Below are 17,348 nucleotides of genomic sequence, written 5' to 3' on the forward strand. Positions count from 1 at the left end.
TCAGGAGGTCTGGGGACGTAGCAGGCGGGTCAGGAGGTCTGGGGACGTAGCAGGCGGGTCAGGAGGTCTCGGGGCGTAGTCGGGTCCTCGGTGCTGGCTGAGGGGGTTCTGGGACCACCGCCGGAGCCAGAACAGGGGGTGATGCGTCCAGGACCAACGCTGGAGCAGGAACAGGGGGCGATGCGTCCAGGACCACCTCCAGAACAGGAACAGGGGGCGATGCGTCCAGGACCACCGCTAGAGCAGGGGGCGATGCGTCCAGGACCACCGCTGGAGCAGGAACAGGGGGCGATGCGTCCAGGACCACCGGCGGGGCAGGAACAGGGGGGCGATGCGTCCAGGACCACCGCTGGAGCCAGAACAGGGGGCGATGCGTCCAGGACCACCGCTGGAGCAGGAACAGGGGGCGATGCGTCCAGGACCACCGCTGGAGCCGGAACAGGGGGCGATGCATCCAGGACCACCGCTAGAGCTGGAACAGGGGGCGATGCGTCCAGGACCAGCGCCGGAGCAGGAACAGGGGGCGATGCGACCGGGACCACCGCCGGAACAGGAACAGGCTGGGACTGCCGCCGCCGTCTTTTCTCCTGAAGCTGGAGACTCCTGGGCCCATTTCGAGCCAGGCATGTTCCCCAGAAAGGGGGAAGAGACTGGGGTGGGTCCGGGACCACCTCGGAAACCACAACAGGCTGGGGCTGGCGGCATGTCCCTGTCCCCTTCAACATACGGTGGTAGGACGCCACTTGGTCACCGTAAAAGAGCTCCCACAGATCCACGTTCTTTCCTGGTGGGTCCATGCTGGCTGGGTTCATACTTTTGGCCAGATTGTACTGTCACGGCTCAAAAGACAGAGAACCCAAATGAACAACATCAAACGGAGTATCAGAGTCCAAGAGGCTTTAATCAGGTCAGAGGTAGGCAGGAGTCAAAAACCGGGAAGACAGGCAGATCAGGCAGACAAATCCAAAGGGGCAGGCAAAAATCCAAAAACCGGGAATCAGGCAAAGTCACAGGCAGGCAGGCAGAAACAGACAGAATCAGGAATGCTGGAAAGCTAGGCATGAACGCTAGACAATCTGGCAACTGGCATGTGGAAATGGGACGGTACATAAAGGGGAACTGATGATCATGGGAACCAGGTGTGCAGATGGGCGGGGAAGCACAGGTAAGGGGGAAAGAGAAGATGTCTGGCTGATGAGGGTGGCAGGATCTGGAATGACAGGAGAGTGATCATGGAAAAAACCTATCCCCAACTGGCCATGACGGGTTGTTGAAGATGAATTCAGCAGGTTTCCCCAGTGAGATCCGACTGGTGAAATGAATGGTGATGACTTCCTGTCCACTACATTATCTGTGTGAAAGTCATGGAAAGATGTATGAAACATCATAGGATGAACCTGCAGCAGCAACACTTCAGCCAGTGGTGGCAGTGGCTCGGGGTGGAGAGGAGGAAGAGATGTTAGAGATGCGCTAATGCAGTATTTGTGGAATAGTTAATGCTATAGTTAGATTACATTCTGTATCTCAGAATGGTGAAACAATAAATTTGTGCTTTTTGCAGATATATGTATTTTGTCCATCCATCCATCTTCATCCACTTGATGTGGGACTGGTTAGCGGGGGCAGCAGTCTGAGCAGAGATGTCCAGACTTCCCTCACCCACACATTTCCTCCAGCTCTTCTGGAGGGATCCAGAGACATTCCCTCCGGTGTGTCCTGGCTCTTCTCCTGGTGGGACATGCCAGGAACACCTTCCCAGGAGGTGTCCAGGGGGCATCATATGTTAGTCTTTCAAGTTTTAGGTATGATGTTGTCTGATTATTTTGCTTTTTTTGCTGTGCTGAGGTGTTTTTTTGCAATTCCACACTTCACACTGATCACATCTTTAGAGTTTATCACTCGTGTGAGTACGTTGGTGCTTCTTTAGCTGACTTGATGTGGTAAAAGCTGCCTCACACTGATCACATCTGAACGGTTTTTCTCCAGTGTGAATACGTTGGTGTCTCTTTAGCTGAATTTGTTGGGTAAAAGCTGCCTCACACTGATCACATCTAAACGGTTTATCTCCAGTGTGAATACGTTGGTGAGTCCTTAGATCACTTGATGTGGTAAAAGCTGCTCCACACTGATCACATCTGAACGGTTTATCTCCAGTGTGAATACGTTGGTGAGTCCTTAGATAACTTGATGTGGTAAAAGCTGCTCCACACTGATCACATCTGAACGGTTTTTCTCCAGTGTGAATACGTTGGTGAGTCCTTAGATGACTTGATCTGGTAAAAGCTGCTCCACACTGATCACACCTAAACGGTTTATCTCCAGTGTGAATACGTTGGTGAATCTTTAGCGTTCCTGACTCAGTGAAAGCTGCTCCACACTGATCACATCTGAACGGTTTATCTCCAGTGTGAATACGTTGGTGAGTCCTTAGATGACTTGATCTGGTAAAAGATGCTCCACACTGTTCACATCTGAATGGTTTATCTCCGGTGTGAATACGTTGGTGAGTCCTTAGATTGCCTTGTTGGGTAAAAGATGCTCCACACTGATCACATTTGAACGGTTTATCTCCAGTGTGAACACGTTGGTGAATCATTAGAACACCTGAAGTGGTAAAAGCTGCTCCACACTGATTACAAGTGAACGGTTTATCTCCAGTGTGAACACGTTGGTGAATCATTAGAACACCTGAAGTGGTAAAAGCTGCTCCACACTGATCACATCTGAACGGTTTTTCTCCAGTGTGAATACGTTGGTGAATCCTTAGATGATCTTGTCTGGTAAAAGCTGCTCCACACTGATCACAAGTGAACGGTTTTTCTCCAGTGTGAATACGTTGGTGAATCTTTAGTTTACTTTTAGTGGTAAAAGCTGCTCCACACTGATCACATCTGAACGGTTTTTCTCCAGTGTGAATACGTTGGTGAATCTTTAGACAATCTTGTCTGGTAAAAGCTGCTCCACACTGATCACAAGTGAACGGTTTTTCTCCAGTGTGAATACGTTGGTGAGTCCTTAGATCACTTGATCTGGTAAAAGCTGCTCCACACTGATCACAAGTGAACGGTTTTTCTCCAGTGTGAATACGTTGGTGAATCTTTAGATGATATTTTCTGGTAAAAGCTGCTCCACACTGATCACAAGTGAACGGTTTTTCTCCAGTGTGAACACGTTGGTGAATCTTTAGATGATATTTTCTGGTAAAAGCTGCTCCACACTGATCACAAGTGAACGGTTTATCTCCAGTGTGAATCATCTTATGTTTTCTCAGACCTGATGAAGTGGTGAGGACTTTCTTGCAGTGATCACAACGATAACTTGTGGGTCTCTCTTTGCCTTTATGTTTCTGTAAGGACAGAGAAGAAGAATTAAATCATCTTGCTGGCTGACTCTCAAAAGCTTTTCAGTTTCTATAAAGTGCTGTCTGTCTCAGTGCTGTTATTGACAGCCAGAGACCTTCAGATGAAACATCTCAGTACATCAAATCAAAAGTGTAAATGGTTAAAGCTACTAACACGAAAACCATCAAAATAGTTCATTAATAGGGATGGGTATTGATAAGATCTTCCAACCATTTTTCATTCAAGCAATGTTGAGAGCATGCATGCTGAGCTGTCTTGGATGATGGTGGAGGATCGACTAGCATGCAGAATTATTATTTTCTTGAAATATATCTGTATATTACGCAAACCTGGCTTCTTGTTTATGCAACTTCTACCAACAAATAATAGACAGATAAACGATACCAGACTGGCCCTAGCTAATCACTTTTCTCTGCCTATGCCCAGAACCAATGCTTTGAAAACAACAGTAATGTAAAGAGCAGTCACACACTGGAACCATCTCCCCCATGTATAGCTGCAATAAACAAGGTGTCGGGTTTTAAAAGGAGACTGAAGCAGCTGTGGTTCAGAAGGAAGTCATGATCGGTCCTAGGTATATATTGTGATTATTGTGCAAATTGTAAGTATATTATAAATGTAATAGTAATTAAAGCTGCAAGCAGCGATGAACGGGCCCTCGCACTCATGGCCACCGCCCCCCCATAAGCATATCAGAAATTACACCACCCACGACTCTCTATGTCAAACCATTCAAAAGTTATAGCAGAAAATAGGGACAACCAATCAGAAGAAGGGGCGGGGCTAATTCAGGCCAATGAAGGTCAAGGACTCAATACAGAATCTGATGACACCACCCACAACTCTCTATGTTAAACATTTCAAAAGTTATGGCAGAGAAAAGTTTTCAAGGGGGCGCTGTTGAGCCATTTTGCCACGCCCATTAATGCAAACCATTAAATACCAATTTTATCACCAGGCCTGCCTTGCATGCAAAATTTGGTGACTTTTGGAGAACTATCAAATATGGACCAATCAGATGAAGGATGGGCGCGCTTTTTGGCGTCTAGCGTCGCCACAGTAACACTTTTGAAAGAGAAAAGTGATGTGCGTAGTCGCAGGATGGAGACGCACATTTTGATGTATAACACACCTGGGTGCACATTACGGTTCGGGCCGTATTAACTGTCGAAGGAATGGCATAAATTGCGCCAAAATTACGCGATTAATTAAAAATGTTCAAAATGGCCGACTTCCTGTTCAGTTTCGGCCATGGCGCCAAGAGACTTTTCTTTAAGTTGCGACATGATACAGGTGTGTACCGATTTTCGTGCATGTACGTCAAACCGTATTGTGGGGCTTGAGGCACAAAGTTTTCTAGGGGGCGCTGTTGAGCCATTTTGCCACGCCCATTAATGCAAACCATTAAATATCACATTTTTCACCAGGCCTGGCTTGCCTGCAGAATTTGGTGACTTTTTGGGCACGTTTAGGGGGAAAAAAAGGCCCTCCTTTCGTCAGAAGAAGAAAGAAAAAAAGAAAGAAAGAAAAAATTCCTACAGATACAATAGGGCCTTCGCACTGTAAGTGCTTGGGCCCTAAATATATTCTAAATCACTGTAGGCTATGAGTGTATATATAGTATAGTAGTATGAGTATATTACAATGTATGAGTATATTATGATATGTAGTATATTTATACTACTATAAATAGAGTTATGGGTATATTATAAATTATAAAGTTGTTGCAAAATATTTTGCTCAAAAGTTGATACAGATCTGGTGATAGTAGCAAATATTGTTACTTAAGATGTGGATGGTGGGTTACTTAATCTTTTATTTTTACAAATTCTGCTTAACGATCCAGTTTTTATCAATTCCCTTTTCAATTCTCATTTGGGAAAAAAGAGATAACAAAAAGTTGATTAGCATCACCAATATAAAATAAATATTCTCCTGTAGAAATGAGCAAATACAAGATGCATCATTCTCCGGCAATTCCAGGATTCCAAAATGATTCTAACAGAAAAAAATAAAAAATAAATAAATAAATAAATAAATAAAATTGTCCTTTTTAAATAAAGATATATGAACTGAGCAGTCAAAAATAAAGCCCGTGAGCCAGTGACAAATACAACCAAGGCAGAGTCCTCTCCCTGCACGGTGCAGTGTTGCTGTAGCTTTTGCAGGATTGGTAAAATCTCACCATAGGTCGCACTTTTGTCACTGGAGACTGCCAGTGTAAAGGTGTAATGCTTTTGCATGAGCAGCACAAACTCCTCTGCTCTTCTTAAGTCCTCATTTTATCAAGAGCGGCATGTGTTTGGGTGGCTCTGAGGGGTAACATACACAACTTAAATTCTTACTATTGGGCTTTTCAATTCAATTCAATTTTATTTCCATAGCGTCTAATACAACAAAAGTTGTCTCCAGGATCTTTCCAGAGACCCAGAACATGAACATAAACCCCCGAGCAGTTATTACATAAACAATGGCAGGTAAAAACTCCACTAGTGGGAGAAAAACCTTAAGCCAAACAGTGGCAAGGAAAACTCCCCTTTAGGAGGAAGAAACCTGGACCAGGACCTGGATCATAAGGGGGGACCCTCCTGCCGAGGGCCAGACTGGGGGTCGGGGACGGCAACAGCACAGCAGGCAGGTGGAAGCAGCAGCGGGATGACCGGGGGTGGGGACCGCAGGCAGGTGGAAGCAGCAACGGGTTGACCGGGGTGGTGAAGGAAGAAAAAATAAGTTTTGTGTCCTGAAATGTCCTTCATTCTCAAAACAGTCATATCAGCTACGCACCTGCTGTTAAGTATTATTGTAAACTGTGAGAGAAGTATGGGCAGAAATATGTGCCACTAGAAACTGAATTTGAATCATAGAAACTGAATTTGAATAATTTATATTTGAATTTGAATTGCTCAACTTGAATAATTGCATTAAAAAACTGAATCTGAATTACATAATTTGAATTTGTATTGTTTAGTTTGAATCATTGCATTGAAAAACTGAATCTACATTCCGAAAAACTGAATCTACATTCAGCTCTCACAATTCAAATTCAGTTCTTGAAATTCAATTTCAATTCTACTGTGCCAGACATCCGGGTCTTCTGGAGGAACAGCAATCGAGTGCAGATACAAAGAACTCGGGTATCAGTCACGTGACGTTTTTTGTTGTCAGCGCCATCTTGAGGACCGACCGGGGACATGTGTTTAATGCGTGTGTTTTATAATAGATCCATGGTTTAATGGTGCCTGCACTGCTTAAACAACCTTAACTTACTCAATTCTCAACAGATTTTCAAACAGTTTGGTTTGTTATGAACGTCAGAGATGTAGTTATGACACTGCATACTTGTGAATAATTATAAACATTGAAAAACGTACTTTTGTATGAAAATAACAAGAAACAGATAGCTATGACATGGTATTTATATTAAATGAACATTTCTATAGTATTCTTAGTAATATTTATATTTACATTATCACATATATTATTACCTTATAACATGTATATATATATATATATATATATATATATATATATATATATATATATATATATATATATATATATATATATATGTGTAATGACATAACATGTATTTATATTATTACATTATAACATATATATATACACACACACATGTTATAATGTACACATATACACATATAATACACACATTATAATGTCATAATATAAATACATCATAATGTAATAATATATAAACATGTTATAATGTAATTATATATATATATATATATATATATATATATATATATATATATATATATATATATATATATATATATATATATAATTATTAATTAATTAATATAAATACAAAACGTTTTTCAATGTTTATAATTATTCACAAGTATGCAGTGTCATAACTACATCTCCGACGTTCATAACAAACCAAACTGTTTGAAAATCTGTTGAGAATTGAGTAAGTTAAGGTTGTTTAAGCAGTACAGGCACCATTAAACCATGGATCTATTATAAAACACACGCATTAAACACATGTCCCCGGTCGGTCCTCAAGATGGCGCTGACAACAAAAAACGTCACGTGACTGATACCCGAGTTCTTTGTATCTGCACTCGATTGCTGTTCCTCCAGAAGACCCGGATGTCTGGCACAGTAGAATTGAAATTGAATTTCAAGAACTGAATTTGAATTGTGAGAGCTGAATGAAGATTCAGTTTTTCAGAATGTAGATTCAGTTTTTCAATGCAATGATTCAAACTAAACAATACAAATTCAAATTATGTAATTCAGATTCAGTTTTTTAATGCAATTATTCAAGTTGAGCAATTCAAATTCAAATATAAATTATTCAAATTCAGTTTCTAGTGGCACATATTTCTGCCCATAGAGAAGCGCTTGTTTCTCCCGTGTGAACCGAGACTTAGCGTGAGAACTGGCAGGCGGGGGTTGAAGGGGCAACCCCCTCCGCGAGAAAGGTATAAAGACGCGAGAGCCGGTGAGAGTCTGCTGTGGGTCGGAGTGCACAACGCCCAGCGCCCAGGGTTTTTGATGGCTGCCTCTTTGCTTGGACTGTCCGGCTCTCCCAGTCGTTCTGTGTTAAGGTAAGAGTCAAGGCCTAGCCCCTATGTGATTGTATGTTGCTCTGTCATTTGCGGGGGATAATTTAACACAGAGTTATCCTAGCAAAGGGCAGTTGTGTGTGAGTCTTCTTGGTATGCACTGCTTGCTAATAAATGTTTTCATATATCTGATAGCAAAAGCGAGTGCGTGTCTGATTCATTTTTGCACGGCCGACCCCTCTAGAACCTCATTGAGATTTCTCCTAAAACATTTGGCGTTGTCGGCAGGATGGAAGGAAATTGATCAGGATAGAAGGAAACTGGTTTATGTTTCATTGAGTGGCTGCGGTGCAAAAATGTTTTTGTAAAGATAAGACTATTGAAGAAAACTGATCAGGATTAGAAGACTGTGTATTGAAGCCCAGCCAGAGTCAGCCCCTGTACCATCTTATTTTTATATTATTAGTTTATTTGTTATATTTGGTTCACGTCTAGTGCATGGAAAAGTTATATTAATGTATTACATACGTTTTATGTTGCATTTTATGTTATGCTGCGGTACTGTGTTGTGTGATTGTAGAGAACGTGACAGCATGTACTTTATTGTGTGTGTGTGTGTGTGTGCGTGCACGCGGGGAGAGCGTCAACGGTCCGTTTGGATGCAACGGGAGCCCGCGGGAGCGCGCATCGGCTGTTGAGACTGAGAACAGCTGAGAGAGAAAACAGCTGAGAGAAGTCGACGTCGTGTTTAGCGGAGAACTGTTGGTCCTTTAAGTTGTGGTTTCATGTCGATAAGTAACGTTGCTTATCGACATAAAGAGGAAGACACTTCCTGAAGATTGTACTGTCTCATGTACAGTAGTTTGGTCGGAGTTTGCTGGCTAGTTAAGTTGGACTAGTCAGCCAGTTAGCTGTGTTAGCTCATGCTAACGCATCCTCCTGCTCACGGCTGAAACTCCGACGTCGGACAATCTAGGAAAATTCCCCTGTCCTGAGGACCGGACCACCTGCCTGCCGACTGCCTTCACCAGCCCGCCACGCCCCCTTCTCATCCCGCACGGACCGCGGACCTCTCCACCCTCCCCTTCGTCTGAACAGCAGTGGGGCTCGGACGCCCCTCCCCCTGCTCACCCCTCCCGTCTGTGTTTGGGACTCTGTCATCTCCATCACCCAGAGCTCCACCCCCGGGCAACATGTTACCATTAGAATAGGATTAAATAGGGTTAATTCGGCATTGTATACTTCCATAAGGTTTAGATTAGATAAATCCATTTGTGTGTTGTTTCTGTTGCGCTAATAATAAGAAATTATCTATTTGGAATTTGTATATATTTTTTGTGTGAGATTAAATTGGTGATTATTGTTTAACCCTTGCCCTCCCCATTCACTTTAGTTCCTTTAACTGGGTATCCACTTATTAATATTTCTTAAGTCCATAGAGGACGCCAGGCAGCAGCTATTTAGTTTAAGGTTTAAGTCCTTGTTTAAGTTAAGTTTAAGTAACTGACAATTCAATCTAAGAGCAAGTAACTGAGCTATTGTTGGTTTGTGGCCTCGTGGCTACAGACTGATTGATGTTTTATTGAGAGTTTGCGGAGCAAAGATGTTTAAGCATAAAGATAAGTGTGAATTTGTTTTCCTGCGGGATGGAGGGGGACGCCCTGAGTTCCGGGGAGCGAAGAGGAGTATGTGGCTGTGTGCGCCGCTGTGCAGACACCAGCATGTTTTGAGAATTGAGCAGGAGCTGCAGGCACAGGCAGAGATTAAGCTGTGTGCAGCGCTGTGCAAACATCAACATGCTGGTAGTGAGTGTAACATGGAAGCTCGTGAGCAAGCCTTTGTAACCCGTAATGATTATGATGATCAGTGTGATCTTGAGAAGTGGGCTGATCGATATCGAGCCCTGATGTTGATAAAAGATTTAGACAGTCTGACTGACTGGGGAGCGGTAACACGCCCACAGAGGGGCGTATCCCCACCGAGGCAGCAGCCTCAACAGGTCCGGAGGGAAAGAGGACGGGGGCCCTCTGGAAAGGTTGTTTGGGGCGCTCTAATTAAAGCTGGAGTCCCCTCTGTTGACATTGATCGCAGAGAAGTGATTAAAGTCTCCTGTGTGAGCACTGGTAATCTTGCTAATGCCGAACGGTTAGTGAGTTAAAGGGGACCTATTATGAAAAACACGTTTTTTCTTGTTTTAACATATATTAAGTGGTCTCCCCTCACCCTGCCAGCACAGGGGAGACAAAATACTGTGCCTGTAGTATACTGCCAGTATAATAAACGGAATGTTGAATTGTCTGATATGTCTAGTGAAGTGTTGGTAAACGTTTCTTATGCTATCAGTACTACTGGATGTGGTTTACAAACTGTGCATGCTAGATTGCAGCGGGAACAGTTCATTAGAGTGATTACATCACCCAATGCTAATGATTAAAGAGACTGTTTATCATTAGTAATACTCTCTGGATCTGCGTGTATCCTGAAAAAAACTGTCTGTAACCATGCCACCTGTGTGTGTATGTGCCAATCTGTAAGTTTTATGTTTTGCCAAGAATAGCCAATAATGTTGTGAGGAACCAGAGCGGCCTCCCCACGTACAAGGGGACAAGGCAAAACTGGACCTTGGTGATGAGGTGTAAAAAAAAACCTTGCAGAGCGTAGAATGCCAAAAAAATAAGGCTTTTTATTCCATTTAGTAAAAACACATACATACAGGCGGAAGGCAAAATCCATATTCTAATAAAAAAGGCACAATGGGGCATAGCCTCGCAACAAGCTTCCTCCATTCAGCAGCCCCCTTTCTGGTATACAACTGCAGTTTATAAACCCAGGCAGGGTGGAGAGGTTGATTGGACACAGGTGTGCCACAATCAACAGAACCAGGCACACCTGTGTGCTGCTCCGCTGCAGACCACACCCAATCCTCCACTCTGCCACATACATTTAAAAAAGAGTCAGGTGAGAAGGGGAGGGGTTGCTCACTTTCTCACACTTCCCTCCCCCTCTGGAGTCTCGCCAACCCCGTTGCGAGACAGGAAAACGCCCATTTCCTCCAGTTGCCGGCCGCTTCCTCCCAGTTGCCGAGGACGCTTCCTCCCGGTATCCGAAGACGCTTCCTCCCGGTATCCGAGGACGCTTCCTCCCGGTATCCGAGGACACTTCCTCCCGGTATCCGAGGACGCTTCCTCCCGGTATCCGAGGACGCTTCCTCCCGGTATCCGAGGACGCTTCCTCCCGGTATCCGAGGACGCTTCCTCCCGGTATCCGAGGACGCTTCCTCCCGGTATCCGAGGACGCTTCCTCCCGGTATCCGAGGACGCATCCTGCCGGTTACAGACCTCCTGCTGGTCACCGGGTCTCCCAGACTCCTGCTGGTCACCGGGTCTCCCAGACTCCTGCTGGTCACCGGGTCTCCCAGACTCCTGCTGGTCACCGGGTCTCCCAGACTCCTGCTGGTCACCGGGTCTCCCAGACTCCTGCTGGTCACCGGGTCTCCCAAACCCTCTGCCAAACCCACGGCGTCGCTTCCCACCTCTTCTCTCCAGTTTTCAGGTGGCGCCAAAGATCCCACTCCTGACACCAAATGTGAGGAACCAGAGCGGCCTCCCCACGTACAAGGGGACAAGGCAAAACTGGACCTTGGTGATGAGGTGTAAAAAAAAACCTTGCAGAGCGTAGAATGCCAAAAAAATAAGGCTTTTTATTCCATGTAGTAAAAACACATACATACAGGCGGAAGGCAAAATCCATATTCTAATAAAAAAGGCACAATGGGGCATAGCCTCGCAACAAGCTTCCTCCATTCAGCAGCCCCCTTTCTGGTATACAACTGCAGTTTATAAACCCAGGCAGGGTGGAGAGGTTGATTGGACACAGGTGTGCCACAATCAACAGAACCAGGCACACCTGTGTGCTGCTCCTCTGCAGACCACACCCAATCCTCCACTCTGCCACATACATTTAAAAAAGAGTCAGGTGAGAAGGGGAGGGGTTGCTCACTTTCTCACAAATGTGTACTGGTTTTTGAAGACTCAAGGCGATTGGTACTAATGACACTTATTATTTGAAAGCTTGTGATATGACAGATAAGGAGGTTGCCTGTATGACTAAGAATAGATATCATGATCCATGTGTTGCTGGAGACACGGCACCATGTGAAAGGTTGCCGCAGACACCATTCTCCGGATGTTTGAAGGACGTGTACACCTGGCACTGGAACAACCAGACCTTTAGACTTACAAATTTCACGTCAGAACACCATCTCACGGGGGTCCAATGGAAGGCACTGAGTTTACCCTGGACTATCTCCCTGGACAGGTTCAGGTGGCCACTGAATCAGTCTACAGACCTAAAACAGATTATTAAGTCCCTTGGGTCTAACGTGTCCAGACTCCTCGTGTCGACCCTCATCACCGGTGGAGAGGTGGTACATGCCGCTAAGGTGATAGAGCAGAATAGCGCACATCATTGATGGGATATCTCTTCAGGAATGTCTGCAACAGCTAGGACACATGTGGCGCCTCCACTGTTAATATTGGTTGTTGTATTCTGTGTGTTTACCATGTGTAATAAATTTTGCATGCCACTATATTCAAAATGCATGTAGATGGTACAGGTTTAGTGGACGTACGGGAGAAGAGGAGGATATCACCTTTGATGATTACCATGGTAATGGATGTTTGTTTTTGAATTAAGGACATTTCCAGGCCTAGAGGTGGAATGAGAGGCGGCATATGTTTGATGTCCTGGAATGCCCTTAATTCAACTTTTCATATTAATTATGCTCATGTATCATGCTTGTTTCATGTATTATGCCTGTTTTTGAATTAGGACATTTTCAGGCCAAAAGGTGGAATGAAGGAAGAAAAAATAAGTTTTGTGTCCTGAAATGTCCTTCATTCTCAAAACAGTCATATCAGCTAGGCACCTGTTGTTTATTGTAAACTGTGAGAGAGGCGCTTGGTTCACACGGGAAGCTAAGTACTGTGTGGGCCAGGCCTTAGCGTGAGAACTGGCAGGCGGGGGTTGAAGGGGCAACCCCCTCCGCGAGAAAGGTATAAGAACGGGGGGCAGCCGGAAGTCTAGTGAGAGTCTGCTGTGGGTCGGAGTGCACAACGCCGGGGGGGTACCCCGGCACCCACCAACTAGGGATGCACCGAAATGAAAATTGGAGGCCGAAACTGAAGCGGAATAAAATTTAAAGACTTGGCTGAATACTGAGTACCGAATAGCCTACGGAATGCGGTTGTTCACAGTTTTTCATTTACAGAGGGTTGCAAAAGTATTCACCCCCGTTGAACTTTGTGACCTTTTGCCACATTTCAGGCTTCAAACATAAAGATATAAAACTGTAATTTTTTGTGAAGAATCAACATCAAGTGGGACACAATCATGAAGTGGAACGAAATGTATTGGATATTTCAAACTTTTTTAACAAATAAAAAACTGAAAAATTGGGCGTGCAAAATTATTCATCCCCCTTAAGTTAATACTTTGTAGCACCACCTTTTGCTGCGATTACAGCTGTAAGTCACTTGGAGTTTGTCTCTATCAGTTTTGCACATCGAGAGACTGAATTTTTTTCCCATTCCTCCTTGCAAAACAGCTTGAGTCATCAGTCATCAGTGAGGTTGGATGGAGAGCATTTGTGAACAGCAGTTTTCAGTTCTTTCCACAAATTCTCCATTTGATTCAGGTCTGGACTTTGACTTGGCCATTCTAACACGGGGATATATTTTTTGTGAACCATTCCATTGTAGATTTTGCTTTATATTTTGGATCATTGTCTTATTGGAAGACAAATCTCCGTCCCAGTCTCAGGTCTTTTGCAGACTCCATCAGGTTTTCTTCCAGAATGGTCCTGTATTTGGCTCCATCCATCTTCCCATCAATTTTAAACATCTTCCCTGTCCCTGCTGAAGAAAAGCAGGCCCGAACCATGATGCTGCCTAGTGCTGGGCGGTATGACCAAAAATGTATATCACGGTATTTTTCAAAATTATATCGGTTTCACGGTATATCACAGTATTTTTTTTTTCATGCACAACTGGGTGTTAACCCCATTTTCTAATGATTTGGCAAGGAATTGCTGCAGTAAATTGGCTTAGAATGGCCTATTTTACTGTCATGAGGAGGAAATATTGTAGAAAAACATTAATGTCCACACTAGTATAAATATAGGTTTGCATGGCCTCACAAATTGATGCCGTTTACAATGAGGTGGCGGCACTTATGATTCTAATGAAGTGAAGGAATCAGAATACAGGACAGTTGTAGTCAAAATACAGAAACCTTTTATTTAACACAATTTGCAAACAACTTGAAAAAAACACTTTGTAAAAATGAACTACACAATGTAAACAACCAGTGAACATTAATGTTGAGGTAAACAAATAAATGGTAAACTAAAAATATGCAACTTGCATTAATAATAATATTGTTCAAGCCCAGGCACACTATTCAAGTTTTGAAAATAAACAAAAAACAGTGAACATTAAGGAAACTTGCATCAATATGGTCTTCTCTTGAGGTAAACAAATGATACTAAACTAAAAGTATGCAACTTGCATAATAATATTGCTCAAGCCCAGGCACAATATTCAAGTTTTAAAATAAAAAAGTGCAATTTGGCTTGCAGGATTATTCTGTAGCATATAAACAACAATATTGACATGTTTCAACTTTATGGACAAGCTCCATAAATAAGGCATCTCTGGCAACCACTACAAATTTTGTGCAAGGAAAACCAGACGGTCCACAGCATCGGGTTTGAGTGCAGCCCTGTGGCACGTGACAATGTTGCCACCAGTGCTGAATACTCTCTCAGATGGAGCACTGGTGGCAGGTATGCATAAATACTAGCACTATGCATCGAGCTAGCTTTGCAACACGGGGGAAAATTTGCCTGATGGCATCTCCACCACTCCAAAGGGTCTGCATCATTGTCAACCTCTGTGGTCTGCAAGTAGGTCCTCAGCTCCATCTTGATGCTTTCCTCCTCTGAGAGTGTGTCTCTGCTGCAGCCCATGTCGATGGTGCTCTGCTTTTTGAAAAAGCTGGACAAAGTCTTTTTTCCTTTTTCCTCAGGCGGAGCAGGTCCTGCTGCTGCTGCACCAGAAGGCCCTGGGAGAGGGTCTTGCAGTTGATCCTTTAGTGCCTTGATTTCTTCCACTGCTCTGGAAATGACATGTTCCACCTTTTCTTTCCTGATGTAGGTGGTTCTGAATCGTGGATCAAGGAATGATGCAATATCGAGCAGGTCATCTGTGTCTGGATCTGAGAATTTCTCGTTCAAGTAGGCGAGAATGTTTCTCTTGACATCCTTGGTCAGTTGAGGATTGTTGTCTTCCTCAGCAAGAATGGTTGTGTTGAAGAGATGAATTACCGGCTTGACGTAGGACACGCTGACATATTGCTCTCCAGACAAGGCATCTGTGAAGTCCTGGAGTGGGCTCAACACCTGAGAGAGAGAAAGAGAGATTGTCATTTCCATAACATGAAAATTAAAAACGTGAATCCTCTGCAGAGTAAATAAGGAAGAGAAAAAAGAGCTATGTTGAACATAGCTATATCTGTAAAAATGAAGAGCACATAATAAAAGTAAAAAAACATCCACACACCTTGTTGAGAGCCTCCAAGACATCCACATCTTGCCAACTGAGGACCAAGTGTCTTGATTTTTTGTCAGCTCTTAGAACCTGACTGATGGCTCTCTCCTGCTCAAGTACTCTCTGAATCATCTTCTGACGTGACCCTCACCTGGTGGGAGTCTCAGTAGTGAGCATGTGCTTTGGAAGACCCAGTTCATCCTGAGCCATGGCCAGGTCCCTCCTTTTTTTCCAAGAATATGAAAAGGCTGCCACAATTTTTTTGCAGACTCCAGCTGCGCGTTGAATGCGGTCATCTTTCACACCTCTCTCTGTAAAAAGAACGTTATTAGTTTGGTAATAATCATGTTAAATTGACTACAACAGATTAATGTATAACCCCAAAATACTAATCTTTAAGCCCCCCCCCCCAAAAAAAAAAAAATAAATAAATAAATAAATAAAGATTCTAATAAACCCACACATGGTAAGTTGAAAATAAATTTCATCATGAAAAGTCATGCATTGATAATAATAATATAGATAACAGAAAAACTGGGAAGAGGCGCACACATTATATTTATTAATATAATTTGACAGCTATTAATTATTATAGTTTGATATTAATAAAATAACTATTGCTTACCTATGTCCAATTGTTTAACTGGACAGCCTTAATGATGTTGGCTCCACTGTCAGTTGTGATGGCCACTAGCCTCTGCTCTGAAAGCCCCCAGGAATCAAGTGCCTCTTTCAGGCCTGCTGCGAGTAACTCCCCGGTGTGGTCTTCAGGAAAATAACTGGTTTGCAGACAATGGCTTCTCAACATCCAGTCCTCACTTGTAAAGTGAACAGTCAGACTTAAGTATGGCTCCATGCTTGTGGACCACAAATCAGTCGTTGCTGAGAAGTGGGGAGCGGTAGCTACGTCAGCTTGTAGCTTAGCTCTGTGCTTTTCATATAAATTTGGGAGTGCTGTTTGACTAAAATATTTCCTACTCGGTATCTCATACCTTGGATCCAGAGTTTTTATCAACTCCCTGAAGCCGTGTTTTTCCACGGTACTAATTGGTACCATGTCTTTGGCTAGGTGGACCGTGATTGCGTTTGTTATATCAATCCACCGTTTGCTCTTTTTTTCATATGCAGTCCCCCTAGCAAAGGCGTCTTTAATTGTTGTCTGACTGGGATTTTCTCCTGCACGTCTAGTGTTACCTGACGTGGTGGGGGCAGACCTCATACATTCTTGGTATTCCACTACATGTTTGCGGCTGAGGTGGTGGAGCAAGTTGCTGGTGTTGCCGCCCGCGGCTACAACTTTAGCCCTACAACACTTGCAGATGACTGACTTTTGTTGGACGTCGTCTTCAATTCAATTCAATTCAATTCATTTATTAAGGACTGCACGACAAGTCGGCAGAATTTGCTTTCGGCACAGCATAGTGCCAGCACATAGTACTGTGGCAACAGACAGTTATACGTCTTTTTTGAAACCAAAAAATTTCCACACCGCCGACACGGCTCCTCTTTTTGGAACAAGTTCCCCTGTGTCTTCTTCTTGAACAGTTGTGGGACTTTTGTTTTCACCCATCTTCACCCACACGTGTCCGCTGTAAAGAGTGCAACTGCTAAACAGTCCCCTCACAACAGCGGCGCTGCGTTCCGCCGCGCTACGTTCCGCCGCGCTACGTTCCGCCGCGCTACGTTCCGCCAGAGACGTTCTATAAACCGAGACAGCCCACTAAGGTTCGAGTTTCTGTATCTGTGTCACGTGACTGCCACGCCCCTTTAGGAGACCGGAAGTAGGTCCTGAGTCTATTGAGTCCTATGGGAAAAGTGAACGTGAGCACAGATTATTACCAATT

General features: G+C 43.8%; 2 protein-coding genes across 2 annotated transcripts in view; both read right to left on the reverse strand.

The window, feature by feature from the left end:
• LOC133442600 (NACHT, LRR and PYD domains-containing protein 14-like) overlaps window positions 1-17,348 on the reverse strand; it is a gene marked incomplete at its 3' end in the record, with an annotated part of 198,147 nt that overhangs the window by 15,250 nt on the left and 165,549 nt on the right. The gene's annotated exons all lie outside the window — the stretch shown is intronic.
• LOC133442137 (zinc finger protein 665-like) lies at window positions 1,648-3,343 on the reverse strand. The gene has a single exon (XM_061720089.1). It carries the CDS (start codon window positions 3,254-3,256, stop codon window positions 1,886-1,888), a length of 1,371 nt encoding a protein of 456 aa, XP_061576073.1. The 5' UTR covers window positions 3,257-3,343; the 3' UTR covers window positions 1,648-1,885.

The sequence above is a fragment of the Cololabis saira genome, chromosome 4, assembly GCF_033807715.1.
Source record: "Cololabis saira isolate AMF1-May2022 chromosome 4, fColSai1.1, whole genome shotgun sequence".
Taxonomy (NCBI): domain Eukaryota; kingdom Metazoa; phylum Chordata; class Actinopteri; order Beloniformes; family Belonidae; genus Cololabis; species Cololabis saira.

What these genes read in the sequence shown, in the direction of transcription:
- LOC133442137 (XM_061720089.1), bottom strand. Translation starts at nt 3,256, where the DNA reads ATGATTCACACTGGAGATAAACCGTTCACTTGTGATCAGTGTGGAGCA.